This window comes from Salvelinus namaycush, chromosome 22 (genome assembly GCF_016432855.1).
Source record: "Salvelinus namaycush isolate Seneca chromosome 22, SaNama_1.0, whole genome shotgun sequence".
Classification (NCBI taxonomy): Eukaryota; Metazoa; Chordata; class Actinopteri; order Salmoniformes; family Salmonidae; genus Salvelinus; species Salvelinus namaycush.
In genome coordinates this window covers 8,422,016-8,449,643 of record NC_052328.1, presented here as the reverse complement: position 1 = coordinate 8,449,643, position 27,628 = coordinate 8,422,016, and the positions used below count along the sequence as shown (strand labels likewise).

The window sequence follows — 27,628 nt, the reverse complement described above, 5'->3', positions numbered from 1 at the left end:
GTGTGAACCTGCTTTCATCTGTGAAGAGCACAGGGCGCCAGTGGCGAATTTGCCAATCTTGGTGTTCTCTGGCAAATGCCAAACGTCCTGCACGGTGTTGGGCTGTAAGCACAACCCCCACCTGTGGACGTCGGGCCCTCATACCACCCTCATGGAGTCTGTTTCTGACCGTTTGAGCAGACACATGCACATTTGTGGCCTGCTGGAGGTCATTTTGCAGGGCGCTGGCAGTGCACCTCCTTGCACAAAGGCGGAGGTAGCGGTCCTGCTGCTGGGTTGTTGCCCTCCTACGGCCTCCTCCACGTCTCCTGATGTACTGGCCTGTCTCCTGGTAGCGCCTCCATGCTCTGGACACTATGCTGACAGACACAGCAAACCTTTTTGCCACAGCTCGCATTGATGTGCCATCCTGGATGAACTGCACTACCTGAGCCACTTGTGTGGGTTGTAGACTCCGTCTCATGCTACCACTAGAGTGAGAGCACCGCCAGCATTCAAAAGTGACCAAAACATCAGCCAGGAAGCATAGGAACTGAGAAGTGGTCTGTGGTCACCACCTGCAGAATCACTCCTTTTTTGGGGGTGTCTTGCTAATTGCCTATAATTTCCACCTTTTGTCTATTCCATTTGCACAACAGCATGTGAAATTTATTGTCAATCAGTGTTGCTTCCTAAGTGGACAGTTTGATTTCACAGAAGTGTGATTGACTTGGAGTTACATTGTGTTGTTTAAGTGTTCCCTTTATTTTTTTGAGCAGTGTATATAAAAATTAAATACACACATAAAAATCTAAAAAGTGTGCCCCTGTTCGCTTGCGTTGCTTATCCTTTTTTAATTGGCCAATTCATAAGACCGTTACTTTGTGAGTGGACCGTTGACTCCGTCAATCAAGTCAAGGTTGGAAATAAATGGGGTCATTTCAGTCCAGCAGATTGTTCAGATCACACGCGGTAGTTTAAGCGAAAGTGAGTTAGTTCATTATGGCAGGCAGGCTTTTACTCCGTACCTGTACATCCTTGCAATTGGCAAGAAACAATGTTGTGGCAAGATCACTGCCACGCGCTATGGGCACATTAAAAGGTACGTGTGTGCGTAAATTTAATTTGTGTGTGTAAAATACATTTAATCGGTTGTGGTCCGTCAGAATGTCCATCAAATCTAATAACTAATCTGTTTTGAATTATTTGACATTATAGAATAAACAATATAATGACTGTGCTCTGCAAGTATATCCTACAAGGCAACACTTCGCCTAGGCACCACATTTTTAAAAATAGAATACCAAATCACGGAATACACGTGCATGACGCATTCATAAAATAACTACCAATTTGACAGTGTTATTAATTGTAAAATGATGCTACTGTATTTAGAAACACGAAACCTACTACATTTGTTAATAACTGAAGGTCATTTGGATTTTAACCACTGGAAGGCCCCTTGATAGACCCACCTTCTTTGGCAGACATTCGTTGATTTGGTGCCAGGTATATCTTAACATGGAGGACATGAGTTGTGTGTGCTTGTGGACGTGCAGTTTGACTCATAACTATTGCGTGCACTCTGTTAAGAGGTAACATGATTTTCTTGTTCTGATAAACATTATGCCCTTAATTTGAATGTCAAGTAGCATATAAAGTCACAGGTGTCTCACAAACAGTCTCCTTCCAGGGATTCCAACTGATGAGGAACAGGCCACTGGACTCGAGCGACGTGCCTTGCAGGCACTGAAGAAAGGAAAGGTCATATCTAGATTGCATACAGTGCATTTGGAAAGGATTCAGACCGCATGACTATTTCATATTTTGTTATGTTACAGCCTTATTCTAAAGTGGATTACACCCCCCTCATCAATCTACACAAACATCCAGAGATGTTTGATCGGGTTCAAGTCCTGGCTCTCGCTTGGCCACCCAAGGACATTCATACTTGTCCCGAAGCCACTCCTGCATTGTCTTGGCTGTGTGCTTAGGGTCGTTGTCCTGTTGGAAGGTGAACCTTCGCCCCAGTCTGAGGTCATGAGCGCTCTGGAGCAGGTTTTCATCAAGGATCTCTCTGTACTTTGCTCCGTTCATCTTTGCCTCGATCCTGACTAGTCTCCCAGTCCCTGCCGCGGAAAAACATCCCTACAACATGATGCTGCCACCACCATGCTTCACCATAGGGATGGTGCCAGGTTTCCTTCAGAGGTGACGCTTGACATTCAAGCCAAAGAGTTCAATCTTGGTTTCATCAGACCAGAGAATCTGGTTTCTCATGGTCAGAGTCCTTTAGGTGCCTTTTGGCAAACTCGAAGTGGGCTGTCGTGCCTTTTACTGAGGAGTGGCTTCCGTCTGGAAACTCTACCATAAAGGCCTGATTGGTGGAGTGCTGCATCGATGGTTGTTCTTCTGGAAGGTTCTCCCATCTCCAGAGGAACTCTGGAGCTCTGTCAGAGTGACCATCGGGTTCTTGGTCACCTCCCTGACCAAGGCCCTTCTCCCCCGATTGCTCAGTTTGGCTGGGCGGCCAGCTCTAGGAAGACTCTTCATGGTTCCAAACGTCTTCCATGCTGCAGACATTTTTTGGTACCCTTCCCCAGATCTGTGCCTCAACAGAATCCTGTCTCGGAGCACTACGGACAATTCCTTTGACCTCGTGGCTTGGTTTTTGCTCTGACATGCACTGTCAACTGTGGGACCTTAAATAGACAGGTGTGTGCCTTTCCAAATCATGTCCAATCAATTGAATTTACCACAGGTGGACTCCAATCAAGTTATAGAAACAACTCAAGGATGATCAATGGAAACAGGATGCACCTGAGCTCAATCAATCATACACATATGTTTCATGTTTTTAATAAATTAGCAAAAATGTCTGAAACCTGTTTTCGCTTTGTCATTATGGGGTATTGTGTGTAGATTGAGGATTTTTTCAAAATCAATGAATTACAATTAGGCTGTAACATAAAATGTGGAAAAAGTCATGGGGTCTGAATACTTTCCGATTGCACTGTATATTTGTTTCAACCTATTGTGATGTCTGATTCAATTCAAATAAGATTGATTTGTGTTCATACAAGTACTTTTTATGGGAAAAAAATGCAGGATCCTTGGAGCATTCTGAAACCCAAGGAGTATGCTGGAACCAAAGAAGACCCTCACATTGTCCCAGGCATTAGTGACAAACGGCTGGTAGGCTGTCTGTGTAAGTACCATACTTTCATGCTTTACAATTTTCTCAGAAGAATATAAAAATGTGCCAACACTTGTGATTATGTACCATAGGTGAAGAGGACAACACTGCCATTGTGTGGTTCTGGCTCCACGAGGGGAAGCCCCAGCGCTGTCCCGAATGTGGGTCCCACTACCAGTTTGTCCATCATGAGCTGCCCCACTGAAACAGTCACCAAGCTCCTTGCTACTGGACCAGGATAACCTGCCTCATTAACTCACCCTCTACCCTGAACAATGTGTGCATTTCAGCTGATTAATATGTAGTTTAACATTAAAATACTGTCAATTTGAATTGTCTCAACAGGCAATTTTAATCTTCATATTCTTGGAACGCTTAATTTGCCTTGTTAGAAAATTATTGTTAAAACATCAGATATATGGGCACTTGGAGGTTGAAAGGGGGCAACGTTGATATGCATTCTATACTGAACAAAAATATAAAAACGCAACATGCAACAATTTCAATGATTTTACTGAGTTACAGTTCATATAAGGAAATCAGTCAATTTAAATAAATAAATCAGGTCCTAATCTATGGATTTCACAACTGGGCAGGGGTCACCCGCTTGGGAGCCAGGCCAACCCACTGGGGAACCAGGCCCAGCCAATCATAATGAGTTATTCCCACACAAAAGGGCTTTATTACAGACATACTGGTCTCAAACAATCCCGCTGGTGAAGAAGCCAGATGTGGAGGTCCTGGGCTGGTGTGGTTACATGTGGTATGCAGTTGTGAGGCCGGTTTGATGTACTGCAACATTTTCTAAAACATTGGAGGCAGCTTATGGTAGAGAAATGAACATTCAATACTCTGGCAACAGCTCTGGTGGACATTCCTGCAGTCAGCATACCAATCGCACGCGCCGTCAAAACATTTGGCATTGTGTCGGTGACAAAACAGCACATTTTAGAATGGCCTTTTATCGTCCCCAGCACAAGGTGCACCTGTGTAATGATCATGCCATTTAATCAGCTTCTTGACATGCCACATCGGCCAGGTGGTTGGATTATCTTGCGAAAGGAGAAATAAGCTTTTTGTGCGCATGGAAAATTTCTGGGATATTTTATTTCAGCTCATGAAACATGGGACCAACACTTTACATGTTGTGTTATTTTTCAGTATACATTCAATCATACTTTCCCCAATGCCACATACACATGGAATAGAAATCCATTAAGTGATGTATAACATGAGCGTTATCTACAGTTTAGTGTAATGTTAGGGAAGTAATTATAAAGCACCGAAGTGTTATCGCAATACACATTTTAGAGGAATTAAATTGATAAACAAAACTCATGTTGGTACTAGCCTATAATATCCACAAAAATGCAATGTTTTATTTAGAGCAGCATTCTAACAGTTGAAGCCAAAATTCATATACACTTGGTCATACACACAATACCAATGGCTGTAATGTTTTATTTTTTATTTGTCTAGTTAAGGCTTACAGCCAAGAACATCCACGCAACATCAAATGCTCACATTCATACCATGTTTCTACCATGGTAGATTAATTTCTATTCATGGTAGAAATTGCCAAAGTAGAAGATTCTTTTAATTCATGAACAAGTGCTATCTTGTGCCAGCTGAGCTCAAAGATTTTATACCAGAACTTTGGCCTATTTAGACAGGTTTATATCCAAACACGGGTAAAAGCTAATCTACAAGAGAAATATCAAACAATATGAATTGAATTTGAACTCAACTGGGTCTTCAATATTGTGATGTGTGAAATTGTAAATGATGCTGAAACATCAAAGCAAAGATTGGCCTTGAAATAGAAAGCCCTCAAGCCTCTTGCATAAACATTTGCCCACCTGCAAACGCTGCTTAGTCTGTTCCATTTCACGCCGGTGACAGTGCTGCAGTCTTAAAGCACGAATCGAGTCAGTTGACGGGGCAAAGACGTGTGCATGTGACAGTCTGGGTGGAGCTAGGCATTGTCTTGTGTGCCATTCGTTAGGCCAGGTTGAAACCTTGATTGTGATCTATGGCTTGGAGAAGCTTGTTTTGGAGCGTCTCCCGGCTGCTGTATTTGGGCAGGTCCAATAGGTTGAAGCAGGTGTGTGCAACGGGCAGGTAGTGTTCCCCGCCTCCCGTGGGTTGGATCACCAGCTTCAGGCTTTTCATGCCCAGGATGGGAATGCGGTCACTTCCTGTGAGAAACACTGAAAATACAATACACATTACTTCAGTGCCAAAAGCATTTAAGCAGTAAATAGCCCCTGCTAGCATGGCATTGTGACATGACAGTCTGAATGCTTTCAAATAGTGCCTTACAGAGAAAGAGCTTCTTCTTCTCCAAAGAGAGATCGTGGAACACCTCCCAGAAGAACTTGATGGTTGGATTTTCAGCCCAATACTCTCCTTTATACTCAGTGCTCTGGTGAAAGAAACAAATTCCATCACTGTACCACTCCAAGACCAATTGAGATCATTCAAGCGAATGGTGACACCTCTGTACCTTTTCAAGCTCTTTCCAATCGTAGTTGGTGTTGCCAATGACCATGGCCTGCAGTTCGTTGGGCTGGAACAGCTCCAGGACTTTGCCACCACACACTTTGTGGAAGCCTGCGAAAAAGGACTCGAAAAGCGCGGCCACTGATTTATTGAAGATGTAGTCCACGTATGCAGAGACAAACTCAGGCCTGAGGGGAACACCATGAAAAATAATACTCAGAAACGCATCAGCAGACACTCAGAGGCTCTCTACATATGTTTCGACACTCAGACAAGACATACGATTAAGCACGATTTTGTTACATAACTATACATTTGTTCAAAAACTTTTAATCAAATCAATCCACTGAACATTCAGCCCGACTGTCGCTACGTAGAGGTTCAATTAGAAGAACTTGGAATACTCTGTAAAAGTACCTGTTTGAGTTGTCAACACAGATATCCATGCCATTTGGAACCAGTTCCAAGACCTCTGTGGCGCCAAAGTTTTCCACTGTAACCTGAAACAAGTTGGACAAATAACATTGACTTCTCCTAGTAAGCCTTGCACATGTCGTCACCCCTTTGCGATCTCTAGACAAGAGATTCAGCTAGCTAAAGTACATTGATGTAAAAATGTTGAAACTTACTGTGAAGTTCAAGCAGAATGTGTCTTCAACATCATCCTCTGTGTAGTCTAGTAACTGCTGCAGACTCCTGGTTTTCAGTGAAAAAAAGGGGAAAATTGCTCATACTACAGCCCACAGTGCATTCGGAAAGTATGCAGACCCCTTGACGTTTTCCACATTTCGTTACGTTACAGCCTTATTCTAAAAGTGATTGTTTTTTCTACTGAATCAACACACAATACCCCATAATGATAAAGCAAAAACAGGTTTGTAGACATTTTTGCCAATGTATACAAAATAAAAAATGGAAATATCACAATTAAATAAGCTGTGTGCTTAGGGTTGTTGTCCTGTTGGAAGGTGAACCTTCGCCCCCAGTCTGAGCGCTCTGGAGCAGGTTTTCATTAAGGATCTTTCCTCGATCCTAACTAGTCTCCCAGTCCCTGCCGCTGAAAAACATCCCCACAGCATGATGCTGCCACCACTATACTTTGCCGTAGGTTTTTGCCGTGCCAGGTTTCCTCCAGACGTGACGCTTGGAATTCAGGCCAAAGAGTTCAATCGTAGTTTCATAAGACCAGAGAATCTTGTTTTTTATGGTCGGAGTCCCTCAGGTGCATTTTGGCAAACTCTAAGCGGGTTGTCATGTGGACTCCAATCAAGTTATAGAAACATCAAGGATGATCAATGGAAACAGGATGCACCTGAGCTCAATTTTGAGTCTCATAGCAAATGGTCTGAATACTTATGAAGAGAAAAAAAAGGTATTTAAAAGCTTGTTTTCGCTTTATGGGGTATTGTGTGAAAATTGATGAGGGGAAACATTTATTTAATACATTTTAGAATAAAGCTGTAATGTAACAAAATGTGTAAAAAGTCAAGGTCTGAATACTTTCCGAAAGCACTGTACACTAAGTATACAAAACATTAAGGACACCTGCTCTTTCCATGACATAGAATGAATGACCTGTTGATTCTAGGTGAAAGCTACGATCCCTTAGAGTCATTTGTTAAATCCACTTCAAATCAGTGTAGATGAAGGGGAGGAGACAGGGTAAAGGATTTCTAAAGCCTGAGAATCTAGACAGGGATTATCTATGTGTGCCACTCAGAGGGTGAATAGGAAAGACAAAATATTTAAAGTCCCTTTAAATAGGGTATGGAAGTAGGTACCAGGGGCACCAGTTTGTGTCAAGAACTGCAACACTGCTGGGTTTTTCCAGTTTCCCGTGTATATCAAGAATGGTCCACCACCACAAGGACATCCGGCCAACCTAACAACTGTGGGATGAAATGCTTTTGACACCTTGTATAGTCCATGCCCTGACGAATTGAGGCTATTCTGAGGGCAAAGAGGGGCGGGTCCAATTGCAATTCAATACTAATGTTGGGTATTCTCAGTGTATAATTTGTAATAAACTTTTTTGAAACGATAAAATTTGCTGCATTGGAGATGTTATGTCAACCTTCTCATATCCTCTGATGCTCAAGAATCTTCCACAACCATTTACATTTTATTGCATCATGAAAGCAATAAGCAGATCGTGCATCCACATTAGTGCTTAAGGGAAACCTGAGGTGCTTGACCCCTAAGCTGACCTCCCCACATCAGGCATCAGCTCCTTAAGATCATCCAACGTGGGGTTCCTCTTCAGCAGCTTCTTGTACAGGGCCACTGGGAAGTGGAGGTCCACGATGGTGAGGTTGTAGATGGCCAGCCCACAGATGACCCCGATGAGGTGGAACAGGTCAATGTCCTCAAACGTCTGAGAGGAACATGGTCCATAGAGTGAGGAAATGCAACCAGGATGGTGTCCAAGCATACCAGTACTTCAGATTTAACAGAATACCACAAAATAACACTACTGGGAATACCTTGACAAAGTTACAACGTAAAGCTAGAGTTTTCTGAACTGACACAACAATGCGTAGACAACAACACATTTCACTGGAATGAAACAAAAGTGAAATGTATCAATAGAACAGTGTACCTTGTTTGCAAACCAGATCAGCCTGGACTCCTCGTAGTATCGGAACATGCCGTATTTGGGGTCCAGAAGCTCTCTCATGATGAGAAGGAAGAACTCCTTCCGCACACCCCCTGCATCGACCGCCTCTTCTCCAACAAAGATCACCTGCATTGCAAGGACATAACCATCAACTCCAGCGTACATCCAGGACAGCAGTCTCAACAGTCTGATCTGACCAATTCAGGTTCAGGGTTGTGTTCGGCAACGGAAGAAAACGGAGGGGGGGACTTCAGGATAAGAGATGCTCATTGTTGTGTTGCTATAGCGTGCCCTAATGAATACAACCCAGGTGTGATGGCAGAGGGTAAACAGGTTAACCTTCAGAGGTTTCTTGTAGTCGACGTTCTTGGACTTCCTGAGGACCTCCATGGTGTCCCCGACGATGTTCTCCCTCCTCACAATGAGGATGAGGCAGGGGTTAACAGACTCCACCACGGGAAGGAACATGGAGCTGAAGTTCTGCCGCTGCGCCTGGTCCACTGCCATCTAATGACGCCAGAAATAATTCTAAATCGATTCAACCTCTATAGCGCTTTTCATTATACAGAAAAATCTCAAGGTGCTTGAAGAGCTAAACAAGCAAGCATAAGACAAATTAAAAAAAATAGAGCTCAACCGTCATGGTGCAACTACAAGATAAATCATGGAAATTGTCACACAATTAATTATTTTGTTCAATGTGTAAAAACGAATGAGTCACTCATCCTTACCTGCATTTGAATAACAGCATCAGTCTGAAGCAGGGTGGTCTTTGCCTGGGCATCAAACACGAAGGGGTACTTACAGAGGGTGACCGCACTGTCATGAGCCTAAGGGGACAGAAGCAATAGCTTAGGGTAGGATATTAATGACAGCATTTGTAAAAGACGACGAGATTCCATGGGTTCTCAATACAAATTGTGCATTCAGGGATCGTATTGAAGTTCCTTAACTCACCATAGAGTACATCTGCTGTTGAATCCATGTGATGTAGTCGTTTCGGATGTCTATCAGGTCATCCAACTCGTGAATGTAGAATTTGTCGTACTGTATAATATGTCCGGCTCGTTCGTTCACCTAGGAGATCAATAAAATTAAAAAAATGTTAGCCCTGAGGCATTTCAATGAAAAGCTTATACATTATTTTTTTTTTAAACCATAAATGTTTCCGTCTATAACTAGGAGTAATGTGAGAAAGACTGCTCTTCTACAGTACTGCTTGAATCACGCCATACAGCTCGGCCCCATAGTGTGAATCTGGCATATGTGACTTGTGTATGAACACTCACAGCGTGTAGGATCTCCAGGAGCTTGAGTGCCGTGTCCAGGAAGCAGGTGAAGACCCTCTGCTCTGAGTGGGGGACTCCCACCTTGTGCATCTTCAGCAGGTACACCACCACCACCTTATACAGCTCCACTAGCCTCTGGAAGACTGGGGCTTCGAATTGGGACCACCAGTTACCTGGATCAGTACAGAGCAAAGCAGACTTGAGACAATTTGGATGCAAAAATGGAATAAACTAAGAGGTTTACCTGACCACATAGTAGAATCTATAAAAACACTGACTGAAATCAATATGTTGAAAAATCACTCAAAATACCAAAACATGCTAATACTTCAATTAAATACCGAGACTTAATCTCTCTGAACAGTTTGCTGCTCCACTATGTTCACAGAACATACAGTTGGAAGTCGGAAGTTTACATACACTTCGGTTGGAGTCATTAAAACTCGTTTTTCAACCACTCCACAAATGTCTTGTTAACAAACTATAGTTTTGGCAAGTTGGTTAGGACATCTGTGTGCATGTTTTTCCAACAATTATTTACAGACAGATTATTTTACTTATAATTCACTGTGTCACAATTCCAGTGGGTAAGGAAGTTTACATACATAGTTGACTGTGCCTTTAAACAGCGTGGAAAATTCCAGAAAATTATGTCATGGCTTTAGAAGCTTCAGATAGGCTAATTGACATCATTTGAATCAATTGGAGGTGTACCTGTGGATGTATTTCAAGGCCTACCTTCAAACTCCGTGCCTCTGCTTGACATCATGGGAAAATCAAAAGAAATCAAGTATGGTACGTCTACAAGTATGGTTCATCCTTGGGAGCAATTTCCAAACGCCTGAAGGTACCACGTTCATCTGTACAAACAATAGTATGCAAGTATAAACACCGTGGGACCACGCAGCCATCATACCGCTCAGGAAGGAGGTGCGTTCTGTCTCCTAGAGATGAACGTACTTTGGTGCGAAAAGTGCAAATCAATCCCAGAACAGCAGCAAAGGACCTTGTGAAGATGCTGGAGGAAACAGGCACAAAAGTATCTATATCCACAGTAAAACGAGTCCTATATCGACATAACCTGAAAGGCCGCTCAGCAAGGAAGAAGCCACTGCTCCAAAACAGCCATAAAAAAGCCAGACTACGGTTGCAACTGCACATGGAGACAAAGATTGTACTTTTTGGAGAAATGTCCTCTGGTCTGATGAAACAAAAATAGAACTGTTTGGCCATAATGACCATCATTATGTTTGGAGGAAAAAGGGGGAGGCTTGCAAACCGAAGAATACCATCCCAACCGTGAAGCACTGGGGTGGCAGCATCATGTTGTGGGGGTGCTTTGCTGCAGGAGGGACTGGTGCACTTCACAAAATATATGGCATCATGAGGCAGGAAAATTATGTGGATATATTGAAGCAACATCAAGACATCAGTCAGGAAGTTAAAGCTTGGTTACAAATGGGTCTTCCAAATGGACAATGACCCCAAGCATACTTCCAAAGTTGTGGCAAAATCGCTTAAGGACAACAAAGTCAAGATATTGGAGTGGCCATCACAAAGCCCTGACCTCAATCCTATAGAACATTTGTGGGCAGAAATGAAAAGGCGTGTGCGAGCAAGGAGGCCTACAAACCTGACTCAGTTACAGCAGCTCTGTCAGGAGGAATGGGCCAAAATTCACCCAACTTATTGTGGGAAGCTTGTGGAAGGCTACCCTAAACGTTTGACCCAAGTTAAACAATTTAAAGGCAATGCTACCAAATACTAATTGAGTGTATGTAAACTTCTGACCCGCTGGGAATGTGATGAAAAAAATAAAAGCTGAAATATATAATTCTCTACTATTATTCTGACATTTCACATTCTTAAAATAAAGTGGTGATCCTAACTGACCTAAGACAGGGAATTTTTACAAGGATTAAATTATAGGAATTGTGAAAAACTGAGTTTAAATGTACAGTCGTGACCATAAGTTGAGAGAATGACACAAATATTAATTTTCACAAAGTCTGCTGCCTCAGTTTGTATGATGGCAATTTGCATATACTCCAGAATGTTATTAAGATGAATTGCAATTAATTGCAAAGTCCCTCTTTGCCATGCAAATGAACTGAATCCCCAAAAAACATTTCTACTGCATTTCAGCCGTGTCACAAAAGGACCAGCTGACATCGTGTCAGTGATTCTCTCGTTAACACAGGTGTGAGTGTTGACGAGGACAAGGTTGGAGATCACTCTGTCATGCTGATTGAGTTTGAACAACAGACTGGAAGCTTCAAAAGGAGGGTGGTGCTTGGAATCATTGTTCCTCCTCTGTCAACCAGCTGAGGACTGGGGTAAAGTCATTTTCTCTGACGAATCCCCTTTCTGATTGTTTGGGGCATCCGGAAAAAAGCTTGTCCGAAGAAGACAAGGTGAGCGCTACCATCAGTCCTGTGTCATGCCAACACTAAAGCATCCTGAGACCATTCATGTGTGGGGTTGCTTCTCAGCCAAGGGAGTGGGCTCACTCACAATTTTGCCTAAGAACACAGCCATGAATAAAGAATGGTACCAACACATCCTCCGAGAGTGACTTCTCCCAACCATCCAGGAACAGCTTGGTGACGAACAATGCCTTTTCCAGCATGATGGAGCACCTTGCCATAAGGAAAAAGTGATAACTAAGTGGCTCGGGGAACAAAACATCAATATTTTGGGTCCATGGCCAAGAAACTCCCCAGACCTTAATCCCATTGAGAACTTGTGGTCAATCCTCAAGAGGCGGGTGGACAAACAAATAAACACAAATTCGGACAAACTCCAAGCATTGATTATGCAAGAATGGGCTGCCATCAGTCAGGATGTGGCCCAGAAGTTAATTGACAGCATGCCATGGCGGATTGCAGAGGTCTTGAAAAAGGGTCAACACTGCAAATATTGACTCTCTGCATCAACTTCATGTAATTGTCAATAAAAGCCTTTGACACTTATGAAATGCTTGTAATTATACGTCAGTATTCCATAGTAACATCTGACAAAAATATCTAAAGACACTGAAGCAGCAAACTTTGTGGAAATTAATATGTGTCATTCTCAAAACTTTTGGCCACGACTGTATGTAAACTTCCGACTTCAACTGTAGCTACTTACCAAGCACCTTCAGTGGAGCCTCTTTCAGACTGATGAGTGCCTTGGCAAAAGGGATGGCCAGAGTCACGTATGTGTTTTGGTCGCTGAAGAGAGGACACTCTGGCAGGGTGAGGTAGAGTCTCAGCGCCTCGATGTCTGGAGGGGAGCTGCTTAGTCTGGGAATCAGGTTCTTTTCCAGACTGGCTGCAATCTGACAGATGAGAACACAGTGTAATGTTTAATGCTATAATAATTCATACAGACGGGTAGCAAACATACATCTATTGTAGTTAAGTGGATAACTGTCATTTTAGCCAGCCAGACTTATAATATACCGACTCCCTTTATTTGCACCACTAATTGGAATACCCTACATGCTAAAGCGTCAACAAATGTCATAACATGAGGACGAATATTTTTGGTAAACCATACATCAAAAATCAAATTACTCTCAGCCATGTACAAGTCACCTGCTGTGCAATTTCTGGATAGTCATGTTGAACGACTCTGTGAAACAAGAGGCGAGCCATGTTCACGTCCACCCCTGAGCATTTACTGCTTGTGTTGTAGTGATCTGGATGGCTACACAAAACAGAGATTCTCTTCTGTAAAACATTTATCAATGACAATAGAACATAGCAAAAGCTTTCATTCATAGAGTAAATGTTGACACTTCAGAAAACTTCAATGAACATGCATTGTCTGTTTCAGTTGAAGGCAGACAGTTGTACAATTGACTAGATATCCTCCTTTCCCACTAAGTTTGTTTCTTCTTCAATTAAAAAAAATGTATTATTTCAATACTTTCAGTAACATTTTCAAAAGAGAAGTGTAATTGATATTACCTCCCAGCCAGAAAGCTTCCATTGAGGCAACTTGCAGAGGAAAACACAAGATCAATCTCGCTACAAGAAAAGTAAAAGAAAAACAGTGTTCAACACAGGCTCATACAGATACACAATCTAGCTCTGATAAAAAAATAAATTTAAAAGCACTGTTCATCCATACTATAGCTAATTCTTTTTTATGAGCGTATTTTGAGAAGTGAGGATTTTACTTGGAAATCTCTTGTGGGAGTCTTCCGTGTGTATAATGGTTCAGCCATCTCTGAGTGAGTTCAGCAGATAAGGTGCATATGTGTCTTCTGGGATCTGGTATTCTGATGTCGTCAGGCACCAGAGGGTTCTAGCAGAATAAATTGTATTAAATGACTTAATTATAAAAAGTAAACCATTTCACTATCATGAACATGTAAACAGTAAGCATTGACATGTTTTCAGCACGTGAAGTCTGACATGTTTACAAACTGTATCACCAAAATCCCCAAATAGGATTGGCAACACTTCATGTATAAATTTCTCTCATGGAAAAAGAAATATAAATTCAACATTTGTTAGCGCAGAACCTTAGTTATGAGGACTCTGATAAATTAGAGCTGGTGGGGTATGAAAATGACCTGGGGCGTGTAATAGTGGGCAAAGCTCTGGTCCCCTCCAGCATAGATCCTCTTAACACAGCAGCCCTGCTCCATGTCTGGAATATAAAGTTATGATCAGTCTTCTGAATCAAAGATTCAAATCAGATGCAGAAACTTGAAGTGTTTACCTGTGGAACCCGTCTGAGGGCGCCTGTACTAACCTGTGTTTGTGGGCGTCGGGCCGTTGTAGGCCACCCAGGGGCCTTTGACTGGGGCAGGGCTGTTCCTGTTGGATGTGGAGCGTGTACCGAGCTGCCCGTTCCCTCCCAGCCCAAATGAATCCATCTTTCCAGAGGAGGGGATGAAGGCCAGAGTGTGCTGTCTTGAAAGGATATACCAAATATCACAAATGTTTCTCAAGTCACCATGTTTTCTATGATGTTAGTGTTTTTAGGAACTTTGAAATGTCAGCCCAAATACTTGTCTCCCCCAGATACCATAGGTTTCAGATACATGTATATCCCTCACGCTACACATGATTTTCTAAATCATTCTGGAGACTATAGACTTGGTGAATCTGCTTTGTGTATTCTAAAACAGACCAGTGCCACATTTGAAAGCAGAGATAGCGCAGCAGACAGTGTGCTGTACCTTCCACAGGATATCTGTGTGACTACATTTCCCATGAGCTCAAACACCTTCCTGGGGTTGATCTCATGGTTTGTAGTGTTATGTCCAAGCTGGCCATACCCTCCTGCTCCAAATGTAAACACACCTCCTTCCTATGAAAGAAACAAAAACACAATCTTAAGAGGTGAAAGGGGTTTCAGAATGTACACTAAACAAAAATATAAATGCAACATGTAATGTGTTGGTCCCATGTTTCATGAGCTGAAATAAAAGATACCAGAAATGTTCCATACACACAAAGCAGGTGTGGCATATCAAGAAGCTGATTAAAACAGCATGATCATTACACAGGTGCACCTTGTGCGTGGGGACAATCAAAGCCCACTGAAATGTGCAGTTGTCACAACACCACAGATGTCTCAAGTTGAAGGAGTGGGCAATTGGCATGCTAACTGCAGGAATGTCCACCAGAGCTGTTGCCAGAGAATGAAATGTTCATTTCTCTACCATAAGCCACAGTATTTGGCAGTGTGTCCAACTGGCCTCACAATAGCAGACCATGTGTATGGCGTCTTGTGGGCGAGCAGTTTGCTGATGTCAACGTTGTGAACCGAGTGTCCCGTGGTGGCGGTGGGGTTATGGTATGGGCAGGCATAACCTAAAGACAACGAACACAATTGCATTTTATTTATGGCAATTTGTATGCACAGAGATACTGTGACGAGACCCTGAGGCCCATTATCGTGCCATCCATCTGCCACCATCACCTCATGTTTCAGCATAATGATGCACGGCCCCATGTCGCAAGAATCTCTACACAATTCCTGGAAGCTGAAAATGACCCAGTTCTTCCATGGCCAGCATACTCAGATGTTATCCATTGAGCATGTTTGGGATGCTGTGGATCGACGTGTATACGACAGAGTGTTCCAGTTCCCGCCAATATCCAGCAACTTCGCACAGCCATTAAAGAGTGGGACAACATTCCACAATCAACAGCCTGATCACATCTATGCGAAGGAGATGGTCGCGCTGCATGAGGCAAATAGTGGTCACAGCAGATACTGACGGATGTTCTGATCCACGCCCCTAACTTTTCTTTAAGGTACACTACATGACCAAAAGTATGTGGACACCTGCTCGTCGAACATCTCATTCCAAAATCATGGGAATTCATATGGTGTCGTTCACCCCTTTGCTGCATAACAGCCTCCACTCTTCTGACAAGGCTTTCTACTAGATGTTGGAACATTGCTGCGGGGACTTGCTTCCATTCAGCCACTAGCATTAGTGAGGTTGGGCACTGATGTTGGGCGATTAGGCCTGGTTCGGAGTCAGCGTTCCAATTCATCCCAAAGGTGTTCGATGGGATAGAGGTCAGGGCTCTGTGCAGGCCAGTCAAGTTCTTCCACACCGATCTCAACAAACCATTACTGTATGGACCTCGCTTTGTGCACGGGGGCATTGTCATACTGAAACAGGAAAAGGGCCTTCCCCAAACTGTTGCCACAAAGTTGGAAGCACAGAATCGTCTAGAATGTCATTGTATGCTGTAGCGTTAAGATTTCCCTTCATTGGAACTAAGGGGCCTAGCCCGAACCATTATTGCTCCTTAACCAAACTTTAGTTGGCACTATGCAGTCGGGCAGGTAGCGTTCTCCTAGCATCCGCCAAAACCAGATTCGTCCGTCGGACTGCCCGATAGTGAAGCGTGATTCATCACTCCAGAGAACGCGTTTCCACTGCTCCAGAGTCCAATGGCGGCGAGCTTTACACCACTCCAGCCAATTCTTGGCATTGCGCATGGTGATCTTAGGCTTGTGTGCGGCTGCTCGGCCATGGAAACACATTTCATGATGCTCCTGATGAACAGTTCTTGTGCTGACGTTGCTTCCAGAGGCAGTTTTGAACTCTGTAGTGAGTGTTGCAACCGAGGACAGACTATAAGCGCTACGCACTTCAGCTGTCCCGTTCTGTGAGCTTATGTGGCCTACCACTTCACGGCTGAGCCGTTGTTGCTCCTAGAGGTTTCCACTTCGCAATACTGCACTTACAGTTGACCGGGGAAACTCTAGCAGGGCAGAAATTTGACAAACTGACTTGTTGGACAGGTGGCATCCTGTGATGGTGCCATGTTGAAAGTCAGAGCTCTTCAGTAAGGCCATTCTACTGCCAATGTTTGTCTATGGAAATTGCATGAATGTGTGCTCGATTTTAAACACCTGTCAGCAACGGGTATGGCTGAAATAGCTGAATTCACTCATTTGAAGGGGTATCCACATCCTTCTGTATAGATAGTGTATCTGTGACCAACAGATGCATATCTGTATTCCCAGTCATGTGAAATCCATAGATTAGGGCCTAATGAATTTATTTCAATTGACTGATCTCCTTATATGAACTCAGTAAAATCTTTGAAATTGGTGCATGTTGCATTTATATTTTTGTTCAGTATGAATGAAATAACAATGTACAGTGCCTTCAGAAAGTAGTCATACCCCTCGACTTATTCCACATTTTGTTGTGTTACAGCCTGAATTCAAAAGGGATTAAATATATTTTTTCCCCCTCACCCATTGATTGACACACAATACCCCATAATGACAAAGTGAAAATATGTTAGATATTTCTGGCAAGTTATTGAAAATTAAAGACAGAAATATCTAATTCACATAACTATTCACACTCGAGTCAACACTTTGTAAAAGCACCTTTGTCGGCGATTACAGGTTTGAGTCGTCTTGTGTATGTCTATCAGCTTTGCACATCTGGATTTGGGGATTTTCTCCCATTCTTCCTTACAGAGGTTGAGAAAATCTGCTAAGTTAGATAGGGAGCGACAGTGAACAGCCATCTTCAAGTCTTTCTACAGATTTAATGGGATTCAAGTCTGGGCTTTGGCTGGGCCACTCAGGGACATTCTTGTTCTAAAGCCATTTCAGCGTTGCTTTGGCTGTATGCTTGGGGTCATTGTCCTGTTGGAACATAATCTTGGCCCCAGTCTAAGGTCGTTTGCACTCTGAAGCAGGTTCTCATCAAGGATTTGCCTATATTTGGCTCCATTCATTGTTCCCTCTATCCTTACCAGTCTCCCAGTCCCTGCCACTGAAAAGCATCCTCATAGCATGATGCTGCCACCACCACCATGCTTCACGGTAGGGATGGTGTTAGACGGGTGATGAGCTGTGCCTGGTTTTCTCCAGACATAGTGCTTTGTATTCAGACTAAAGAGTTATATATTTGTCTAATCAGACCACAGAATATTTTGCCTTATGAGCTCAGTCTTTCACGTGCCTTTTTGCAAACTCCAGGCGTGCGGTCATGTGCCTTTTTCTAAAGGAGTGGCTTCCGTCTGGCCACCCTCCCATAAAGCCCAGATTGGTGAAGTGCTGTAAAGACTTGTCTTTCTGGCAGGTTCTCCCATCCCAGCCAAGGAACTCCATAGTTCTGTCAGAGTTGTCATTGGGTTATTGGTCACCTCCAGGGAGAGTCTGGGTATTTCCATATTTTTTCCATTTCCTAATCAACACTAGAATTTGTTTAATATCCTTCCCCAGATATACACTGTGTACAAAACATTGGGAACGCCTGCTCTTTTCATGACAGACTGACCAGGTAAATCTGGGTGAAAGCTATGATCCCTTCTCACTTGTTAAATCCACTTCAAATCAGAGATGAAGGGGAGGACACAGGGTAAAGGATTTATAGACCTTCAGACGATTGAGCATGTGTGCCTGTATGCAAGTGCATTTGAATGGGGTATAGTAGTAGGTGCCAGGCGCACTGGTTTGAGTGTGTAAAGAACTGCAAAGCTGCTGGGTGGACTCCAACCAAGTTGTCGTGACATCTCAAGGATGATCAAAGGAAATGTAATGCAAATTAGCTCAATTTGGAGTGTCATAGCAAAGGGGTGTGAAAACTTACAGTAAAAGTCCAAAGTTTGGACACACCTACTCATTCAAGGGTTTATTTTTACATTGTAGAATAATAGTGAAGACATCAAAACTTTGAAAATAACACACATGGAATCATGTAGTAACCTTTAAAAAAAAGTGTTAAACAAATCAATATATATATTTGAGATTTTACATTCTTCAAAGTAGCCACCCTTTGCCTTGACAGCTTTGCACACTCCTGGCATTCTCTCAACCAACTTCATCTGGAATGCTTCTCCAACAGTCTTGCAGGAGTTCCGACATATGCCGAGCACTTGTTGGCTGCTTTTCCTTCACTCCGCAGTCCAACTCATCCCAACCCATCTCAATTGGGTTGAGGTCAGATAATTGTGGAGGCCAGGTCATCTGATGCAGCACTCCATCACTCGCCATCTTGGTCAAATAGCCCTTACACAGCCTGGAGGTGTGTTGGGTCATTGTCCTGTTGAAAAACAAATGATAGTCCAACTAAGCACAAACCAGATGGGATGGCGTATTGCTGTGGTAGCCATGCTGGTTAAGTGTGCCTTGAATTCTAAATAAAATCACTGACAGTGTCACCAGCAAAGCACCCCCACACCATCACACCTCCTCCATACTTCACGGTGGGAACCACATGCGGAGATCACCCGTTCACCTACTCTGAGTCTCACAAAGACATGGCGGTTGGAACCAAAAATCTCTAATTTGGACTCATCATACCAAAGGACAGGTTTCCACCGGTCTAATGTCCATTGCATGTGTTTCTTGGCCCAAACAAGTCTCTTCTTATGTGTCCTTTAGTAGTGGTTTCTTTGCAGCAATTCAACCATGAAGGCCTGATTCACACAGTCTTCTCTGAACAGTTGATGTTGAGATGTGTCTGCTACTTGAACTCCGTGAAGCATTTATTTGGGCTGCAATTTCTGAGGCTGGTAACTAATGAACTTATCCTCTGCAGCAGAATTAACTCTGGGTCTTCCTTTCCTGTGGCAGCCCTCACGAGAGCCAGTTTCATCATAGCGCTTGATGATTTTTGCAACTGCACTTGAAGAAACGTTTAAAGTTATTGAAATGTTCTGGATTGACAGCCCTTCATGTCTCAAAGTAATGATGGAATGTCATTTCTCTTTGCTTATTTGAGCTGTTCTTGCCATAGTATGAACTTGGTCTTTTACCAAATAGGATTATCTTCTGTATACCAACAATACCTTGTCACAACAGAACTGATTGGCTCAAAAGCATTAAGAAGGAAAGAAATTGCACATATTAACTTTGAACAAGGCACACCTGTTCATTGAAATGCATTCCAGGTGACTACCTCATGAAGCTGGTTGAGAGAATGCCACGAGTGTGCAAAGCTGTCATCAAGGCACAGGGTGGCTACTTTGAAGAATCTCCATATGTGTTATTTCATAGTTTATGTCTTCACTATTATCCTACAATGTAGAAAATAGTACAAGTAAATAAAAACCCTGAAATGAGTAGGTGTGTCCAAACTTTTGACTGGTACTGTTTGTAAATGAGATATTTCATTTTCAATAAAATATGCAAAACTTTATAAAACATGTTTTCACTTTGTCGTTATGGGGTATTGTGTCTAGATGGGTGAGAAAACCCCCCCCAAAAAACCATCCATTTTGAATTCAGGCTGTAACAACAAAATGTGGAATAAGTCAAGGGGTATGAATACTTTCTGAAGACACTAAGTATAGTTATACTTAAGAGTATTACTACTACATACAGCTATTACCTCCCTGTGTAAGAGGAAGCTACCTTTGTAAGTGCGGCAGTGTGGTCCTCCCCACAGCAGATGTAGATAACCCTCTGTGACCTGAGGGACTTGAGCAGGGCTGGATAATACCGATCTGAAACATTATTTGGTTTAATGTTATATCTTCTGGCTTCTTTTCAAAACAGATTAACAGTGATTCACAGGAAAGTTGCTTAGTCAGTCTTACCATTGTTGTCATTGAGGCCGAGTTGCCCAAACTTGTTGCGCCCCCAGCCAAAGACGGCCCCTGAGAATGTGAGGGCAAAGCTGTGAGCACCCCCTGCTGAGATCTGGATGAAGGGAATCCCCTGTAAAGACTGGATGACTTGGGGAGTAGAGATGCCTTGTCCAGCTACTCCCAGCCCTAGTTGTCCGTATCGGTTTTGTCCCCATGAATAGACTTGGCCTCCTAAACAAGGGAACACATTTGAAGTATTTAATATAAGATGGGAAACCTAATTAAGCAAATCGTTCAGCAAATTCCCTGTTTAAGTAAAATCAAACCAGACAGAAAGTGAATGCATAATCTGGAGTAGTCTATTATCCCCGGGGGGAAATTCAAGTTAGTTGTGTTTGAAGTCCTTGGGTGTATTTGGATTGTTTCTGAGATGTATATTATTTCCCCTTTCCTAGTGACTTTACCTTGACCTTGTTTGAAAATGTCAGAGTTTAAGGTAAAGATGGGAGGGACAGTCACTAAAGCCGGGTGTACACGACTTTCAAAAATAAGTAAATAAATATATCACTGAGCCTCTCCCATTAAAAACAACAATTTTTCCTGTCGTGTCGCTCACACTAAACAATATGGCACAGACAGAGGTCACAACAGTTCAAGACTCTTGACTAGGTCGCGAGGATTCTCCGTACCACGCTGTCTCGCCAAAACAATGATGTGATAACATTTTACGTAGCTATAACCAGATGTAGCTCAAAGCAGCCTTAAGCGTGAATGTCTAACTGGAAAGAGTTTGTCATACAGCATTGAAATACTGTATCTAGCCAACAATTTGAATTGAATAACATTGCTTGTGAACGTCAGAGCTGTAACGATTTGACACTTTGGCGAGTACAAAACGCATGCTAGTAGTAAGCCTAGTCGACGCGCTCTCTCAAATCTACACATTCTGGATGATGAACTTGATCATCGCACTGGCTTCTTTTCTGGCGAGCTCCGATTGACTATTGCTGATCATCCAAACTTGTTGTTGCACATCTCACACTGCAAGAGCATTGCAGATTGTGCCGATAAAATGAAACATTTGAAAATATTGGGACGTCTGGGACTGCTCAAAGATGAGATCGGTAGCCCACAGATTACGTCTCTGAGCCGCTCACATTACATGAGCGTCGGTGACGGCCGCATGCCACGAGTAGGCAACAACATTGGGATTTTGTCTCCGATCTCAAAAACTTGTCTGGGACTGCTAAATTGGGGCCAAAATTGTATAGTAAGGAAAAGCAAGAAGAGGACAGCGTTTGATTTAATCTGTCCATCCTCATTCATGCCTTGCTCTGATCAAATGTTATTAGTCACATGCGCCGAATACAACAGGTGTAGGTAGATCTTACAGTGAAATGCTTACTTACGAGCCCCTAACCGACAGTGCGGTTTAAAAAAAATACAGATAAGCAATAAAAGTAACAAGTAATTAAAGAGAAGCAGTAAAAAAAATAGCAATATATGCAGGGGGGTGCCGGTACAGAGTCAATGTGCGGGGGCACCGGTTAGTTGAGGTAGCATGTACAGTTGAAGTCGGAAGTTTACATACACCTTACCCAAAAACATTTAAACTCAGTTTTTCACATTTCCTGACATTTAATCCTAGTAAAAATTCCCCGTTTTAGGTCAGTTAGGATCCCCACAATTTTAAGAATGTGAAATGTCAGAATAATAGTTGAGAGAATTATTTCAGCTTTTATTTCTTTTATCACATTCCCAGTGGGTCAGAAGTGTACGTACACTCAATTAGTATTTGGTAGCATTGCCTTTAAATTGTTTAACTTGGGTCAAATGTTTCAGGTAGCCTTACACAAGCTTCCCACAATAAGTTGGGTGAATTTTGGTCCATTCTTCCTGACAGAGCTGGTGTAACGGAGTCAGGTTTGTAGGCCTCCTTGCTCGCACACACTTTTTCAGTTCTGCCCAAAACAATTCTATGGGATTGAGGTCAGGGCTTTGTGATGGCCATTCCAATACCTGGACTTTGTTGTCCTTAAGCCATTTTGCAACAACTTTGGAAGTATGCTTGGGGTCATTGTCCATTTGGAAGACCCATTTGCGACCAAGCTTGAACTTCCTGACTGATGTCTTGAGATGTTGCTTCAATACATCCACATAATTTTCCTACCTCATGGTGCCATCTATTTTGTGAAGTGCACCAGTCCCTCCTGCAGCAAAGCACCCCCACAACATGATGCTGCGACCCCCATGCTTCACGGTTGGGATGGTATCCTTCAGCTTGCAAGCCTCCCCCTTTTTCCCTCCAAACATAACGATGGTCATTATGGCCAAACAGTTCTATTTTAGTTTTACCCGACCAGAGGACATTTCTCCAAAAAGTACGATCTTTGTCCCCATGTGCAGTTGCAAACCGTAGTCTGGCTTTTTTATGGTGGTTTTGGAGCAGTGGCTTCTTCCTTGCTGAGCGGCCTTTCAGGTTATGTCGATATAGGACTCATTTTACTGTGGATATAGATACTTTTGTACCTTTGCTTGCTTTTGTTCCTTTGCTGTTGTTCTGGGATTGATTTGCACTTTTCGCACCAAAGTACGTTCATCTCTAGGAGACAGAACGCGTATTTGTCCTGAGCGTTCTGACGGCTGCGTGGTCCCATGGTGTTTATACTTGCGCACTATTGTTTGTACAGATGAACAAGGTACCTTCAGGCATTTGGAAATTGCTCCCAAGGATGAACCAGACTTGGAGGTCTACAATTTTTTTTCTGAGATCTTGGCTGATTTCTTTTGATTTTCCCATGATGTCAAGCAGAGGCACGGAGTTTGAAGGTAGGCCTTGAAATACATACAGGTACACCTCCAATTGACTCAAATGATGTCAATTAGCCTATCAGAAGCTTCTAAAGCCATGACATCATTTTCTGGAATTTTCCAAGCTGTTTAAAGGCACATTCAACATAGTGCATGTAAACTTCTGACCCACTGGAATTGTGATACAGTGAATTATAAGTGAAATAATCTGTCTGTAAACAATTGTTGGAAGAATTACTTGTGTCATGCACAAAGTAGATGTCCTAACTGACTTGCCAAAACTATAGTTTGTTAACAAGAAATGTGTGGAGTGGTTGAAAAACGAGTTTTAATGACTCCAACCTAAGTGTATGTAAACTTCCGACTTCAACTGTAAGTGCTACGGGTCGGTAGTCATTTAGGCAGGTTACCTTAGTGTTCTTGGGCACAGGCACTATGGTGGTCTGCTTAAAACATGTTGGTATTACAGACTCGGACAGGGAGAGGTTGAAAGTGCCTTGAGAATGTTGACCTGTCTAAAGGTCTTACTCATATCGGCTGCGGAGAGCGTGATCACAGTCTTCCGGTACAGCTGGTGCTCTCATGCACGTTTCAGTGTTATTTGCCTCGAAGTGAGCATAGAAGTAGTTTAGCTCGTCCGGTAGGCTCGTATCACTGGGCAGCTCTCGGCCGTGCTTCTCTTCGTAGTCTAATGGTTTGCAGGCCCTGCCACATCCGACGAGCGTCAGAGCCGGTGTAGTACGACTCGATCTTAGTCCTGTATTGACGCTTTGCCTGTTTGATGGTTCGTCAGAGTGCATAGCGGGATTTCTTATAAGCTTCCAGGTTAGAGTCCCACTCCTTGAAAGCGGCAGCTTTCTGCCACTTTCTGATGTCACTAAACTGAAATATAAAGCAGGAATGAAGCAACATTTTATTTATCTATCCACATGTATTGAACAAACTCACTATAACGATGATAATTTAGATAATTTAGTGGCATTGAATCGTGTCAAGTAAACGTTTCAGAGAATTTCCCACAATTATCTTTAGGCCGAGTTTTGCTGAAAATCGTCAAAGGATAGTCCTGTGCATCCTTTGCAAAGGGAAGTAGGTAAGGACTGATCGAGCATCCTTTCATTTTTCCTTGCTACCCGTCAAACTTCCAAGTCACCAAAGGCATTAGGAACTTTCCTTTGCCTTAAAGGACTATTCGAATGACCCCCTTACCTCTAGACAGAGCATGGGAGTGCCGATATCCACAGGCTACCTGAGCAATTTCTACATCTGATAAACTCTTGATGTTTCTGAGAGGGGGGAAAAAAAGTCCATTAAAGTAAAGTAATCGTTGTGCTGTTGTAGAATATATCTCCACTACATGTCAGGCACGTCACAAATCACTTTTTTTTTTTTTTTTTTTTTTTTTTTAATAAATACCACAATGCAAAAGTATCGGTACAAATGGGGTCATGTTCATACACGTTGAGTTGTACGCATATCATTTATGAACAGGATTATGTTTTAACTTCCTGAGGACTTTAAAGTATTATTTTATTCACCTGGGCACACGTACACAATCTTCAAAGTTTATAAGGCCCAGCTGTCCATCTGTGGCCAAGCCCCATGCAAACACTTGTCCTTTGTCATTCAGTGCGAGTGTATGGGCCTCCCCACATGACACTGCCACAATGTTCTGTGCATCTAGTGCCACAACCTGCTCTATGGGGAACACAAAGCATGATATGGTTTAACACATCGATTTACCACACCACAGTTAATCTAAAGATAGTTTTCAACCAAATACGGCGTTAGACAAGGGCTGACCCATTATGGGTTAATTAGAGTAAGGGGAGCATGCAACACTTACCTGGTTTCTTTCGAGACTTCTCGTGCCCCAGCTGCCCAATGTCATTGCAGCCACAGGTGTACACAGTCCCGTCTCCCAGTAGAAATGTGGTGTGCCGTCGGCCACATCCGATATCGCACACCTGCTTCCCATGAAAGAAATCACATTTCCGGGGCTCCACCACAATCTCCTCATCAATCCCGCCCAAACCTAGCTGACCGAAGGAAGCATTTCCCCAACACAGCATTGCCAACGCTCCCCTCTAGCCCCACTCCTGGTGTGGACCAGGTCAACAGGATTACAGTCCCTGTGAAAGGATGAGAGAAATAGCTAAGAGTCAAATAAATTACATGAGGTCTGTTACTGAGCACAAAATTGTCAACATCCAAAAATACATACGTTGTGGCAAAGAAGTCCTGATATCAAGTTGTGTACACTTGGGCCATCTGTGACTGGGGAATCTGTGATGAAAGCACCAGAACAGACTGAAATAGTCTTGTAAATACTGTCACATTACACAACAGATTGAATGACCACAGAACAGCATTCCAGAGTACGATGTTTGTGTGACATCATCCTGTGCAGTGCACTAAATTAACCCTTGAATCATGACAGTGAGGATACCTCCATTATTTTTTTTTAAATCTGGGGTTGATTAATACCCTACTAATCCTATAATTCACTCACTTCTGTAACGGCCCGCATTTAGAATACTTCCCCAGAAGAATGAATGCCCCACCCTGCCCCACTATTTTATGATCTGATGAGGTATTTTTATGAGCGAAGATGTCTCATTGTTAACTTATATGAATGTGTGATGTTTATCTAGTGTTGTATGTGACTTATATGAATATAAAAGGCCTCACAATGCTGGAGGTGTGCGGTTATTCTCGAAAATGTACTTAGTATCCCCTAGAAAGGCCTGGAACATCTTTACTGCAGTGCAGTGCAGTTAGATTCTTATCTCACGTGTGATAGACACCAGTTAAAATGTCACTGAAGTGTCAGTTGTGTCTGTTGTTTTCACAAGTATAAGTCCAGGTTTATCTACTTGCTAAATTATTTCATGGCATTGCAAGTGTGATAGCCTGGAATCTTCTCTGACAGAGTAGCTAGCTAGCCACTATAATTAGAATGCCTCTGTCAGGTGTGCGTGTTGAGTATCTCATTGGTACTTAAACATAGTCCAAAAATGGGTGCGGTAAGTGGTTTTCCCCATAGAGTCACCCATTAGATCAAGGGGATGAATGAATTACATATATATATATTTTTTGCACTAACAGGGCCCTACCCCCTCACACATAACATGCACATACATTTATACAAACTACACACCCACAAGCTGCTGCTACTCTGTTTATACTATATCCTGTTGCCTAGTCACCTTACCCCTATACATATCTACCGCCATCACTCCAGTATCCCTGCACATTCTAAATATTGTATTGGAACTGACCCTGTATATAGTATGCTTACTTATTGAGTTTTTCATATTTCTCGTGTTTTTTCCCCTAGTATTACATTGTTATTGATTATTGGGTTGAGTTTGCAAGAAAAGCATTTCGCTGTAACGTTACTTGTGCATGTGACATTAAAACATCTGCTACAACATGGAATTATACAAATATTCTAGGGCAAGTGTCAGGGGAACAAAACAATTTGAAATAGTGTTATTAAACAAGCCATTCCACAAAGTACAGAGGTAACTTACCAACTAAAAGGGAACATTATGATGCCTCCAATTATACTGGTTGTACTATTATTTCACGACACAAGTCAGCTAGTTAGTTAACATTTTTAGCTAGTTAACGTCAGCTAGCCATCTAGCTACAGCTATCCATCGTTCAGTTGTCAGCATGCAGCGCCTGCATTCTAACTGGCTATTAATCAAGACAGACCTTCACAGGTAAGTTATATGGCTAACTAGCAGTTAACCCACACTAGTTGCCTAAATAGCTAAATATGGACAAACCCCGCCTATGTGCCGCAAATGGATTCTGCTTACCTGTTGCTAGCCAATGCAATGGTGGCAAACGCTGGCACGGACGAGAGGTCTGAAATGTTTTTCTTGTATTAGCTAAATTTCGATGACCAGACTTGCTCGGAAGGTGTAAATTGTAGATAGTCATTGAGATCAGGCAACTGCTGGCGCCACATACCAAAATCGTTTGCAATGCACTGTCATATTAATGACTGTAGCTTTATATGCCGTGTCATATACACAGAAGAAAAGCACTCGAACATACCGTAGTCAAAGACTGTAACGTTCTAGAGTTTTTAGAAACTGGATGTGACGACAAAGCCACCCTCTTCTTCTTCTCTGGTATAATGATGTGCGTTCCGCCACCTAATGTGCGGGTGGATGATAAAGATCCCAAAAAGAAA

General features: G+C 42.7%; 2 protein-coding genes across 7 annotated transcripts; one reads left to right on the top strand and one right to left on the bottom strand.

The window, feature by feature from the left end:
* Positions 1–901: 901 nt before the first annotated feature.
* On the top strand, positions 902–3,538 carry LOC120017512 (cytochrome c oxidase subunit 5B, mitochondrial). Its single transcript, XM_038960314.1, has 4 exons — positions 902–1,081; positions 1,673–1,743; positions 3,088–3,187; positions 3,268–3,538. Exons 1-4 carry the CDS (start codon positions 982–984, stop codon positions 3,378–3,380), a joined length of 384 nt encoding a protein of 127 aa, XP_038816242.1. The 5' UTR covers positions 902–981; the 3' UTR covers positions 3,381–3,538.
* Positions 3,539–4,262: 724 nt separating this feature from the next.
* On the bottom strand, positions 4,263–27,512 carry herc4 (HECT and RLD domain containing E3 ubiquitin protein ligase 4). 6 transcript variants are annotated; one of them, XM_038960307.1, is made up of 25 exons: positions 27,249–27,512; positions 25,643–25,704; positions 25,265–25,550; positions 24,957–25,116; positions 24,628–24,704; positions 20,617–20,838; positions 20,432–20,523; positions 14,763–14,893; positions 14,333–14,493; positions 14,151–14,227; positions 13,752–13,879; positions 13,540–13,599; positions 13,165–13,276; positions 12,716–12,905; positions 9,584–9,756; positions 9,252–9,371; positions 9,026–9,124; positions 8,634–8,801; positions 8,277–8,420; positions 7,885–8,051; positions 6,307–6,373; positions 6,095–6,177; positions 5,682–5,865; positions 5,498–5,600; positions 4,263–5,385 (listed from the first exon to the last, which is right to left on the bottom strand). In XM_038960307.1, the coding sequence occupies exons 3-25, from the start codon at positions 25,488–25,490 to the stop codon at positions 5,177–5,179; spliced, it is 3,153 nt and encodes a 1,050-aa protein (XP_038816235.1). In that variant the 5' UTR covers positions 25,491–25,550; positions 25,643–25,704; positions 27,249–27,512; the 3' UTR covers positions 4,263–5,176. The 6 variants fall into 6 exon arrangements, with proteins under 6 accessions (XP_038816235.1, XP_038816239.1, XP_038816237.1 ...); XM_038960311.1 differs by lacking the exon at positions 27,249–27,512 and adding an exon at positions 26,955–27,226; XM_038960309.1 differs by lacking the exon at positions 25,643–25,704.
* Between the last annotated feature and the right edge of the window lie 116 nt (positions 27,513–27,628).

Bases quoted from the DNA above. Each gene is read 5' to 3' on its own strand.
- LOC120017512 (XM_038960314.1), top strand. From the start codon at position 982: ATGGCAGGCAGGCTTTTACTCCGTACCTGTACATCCTTGCAATTGGCA. The intron at 1,082-1,672 runs GTACGTGTGTGC...GTCTCCTTCCAG, and splicing joins CGCTATGGGCACATTAAAAG to GGATTCCAACTGATGAGGAA. The intron at 1,744-3,087 runs GTCATATCTAGA...AAAAAAATGCAG, and splicing joins AGGCACTGAAGAAAGGAAAG to GATCCTTGGAGCATTCTGAA.
- herc4 (XM_038960307.1), bottom strand. From the start codon at position 25,490: ATGCTGTGTTGGGGAAATGCTTCCTTCGGTCAGCTAGGTTTGGGCGGG. The intron at 20,839-24,627 runs GTAAGGGGGTCA...TCCCTTGTTTAG, and splicing joins CTCCCATGCTCTGTCTAGAG to GAGGCCAAGTCTATTCATGG. The intron at 8,052-8,276 runs GTACACTGTTCT...TGTTCCTCTCAG, and splicing joins TGATCTGGTTTGCAAACAAG to ACGTTTGAGGACATTGACCT.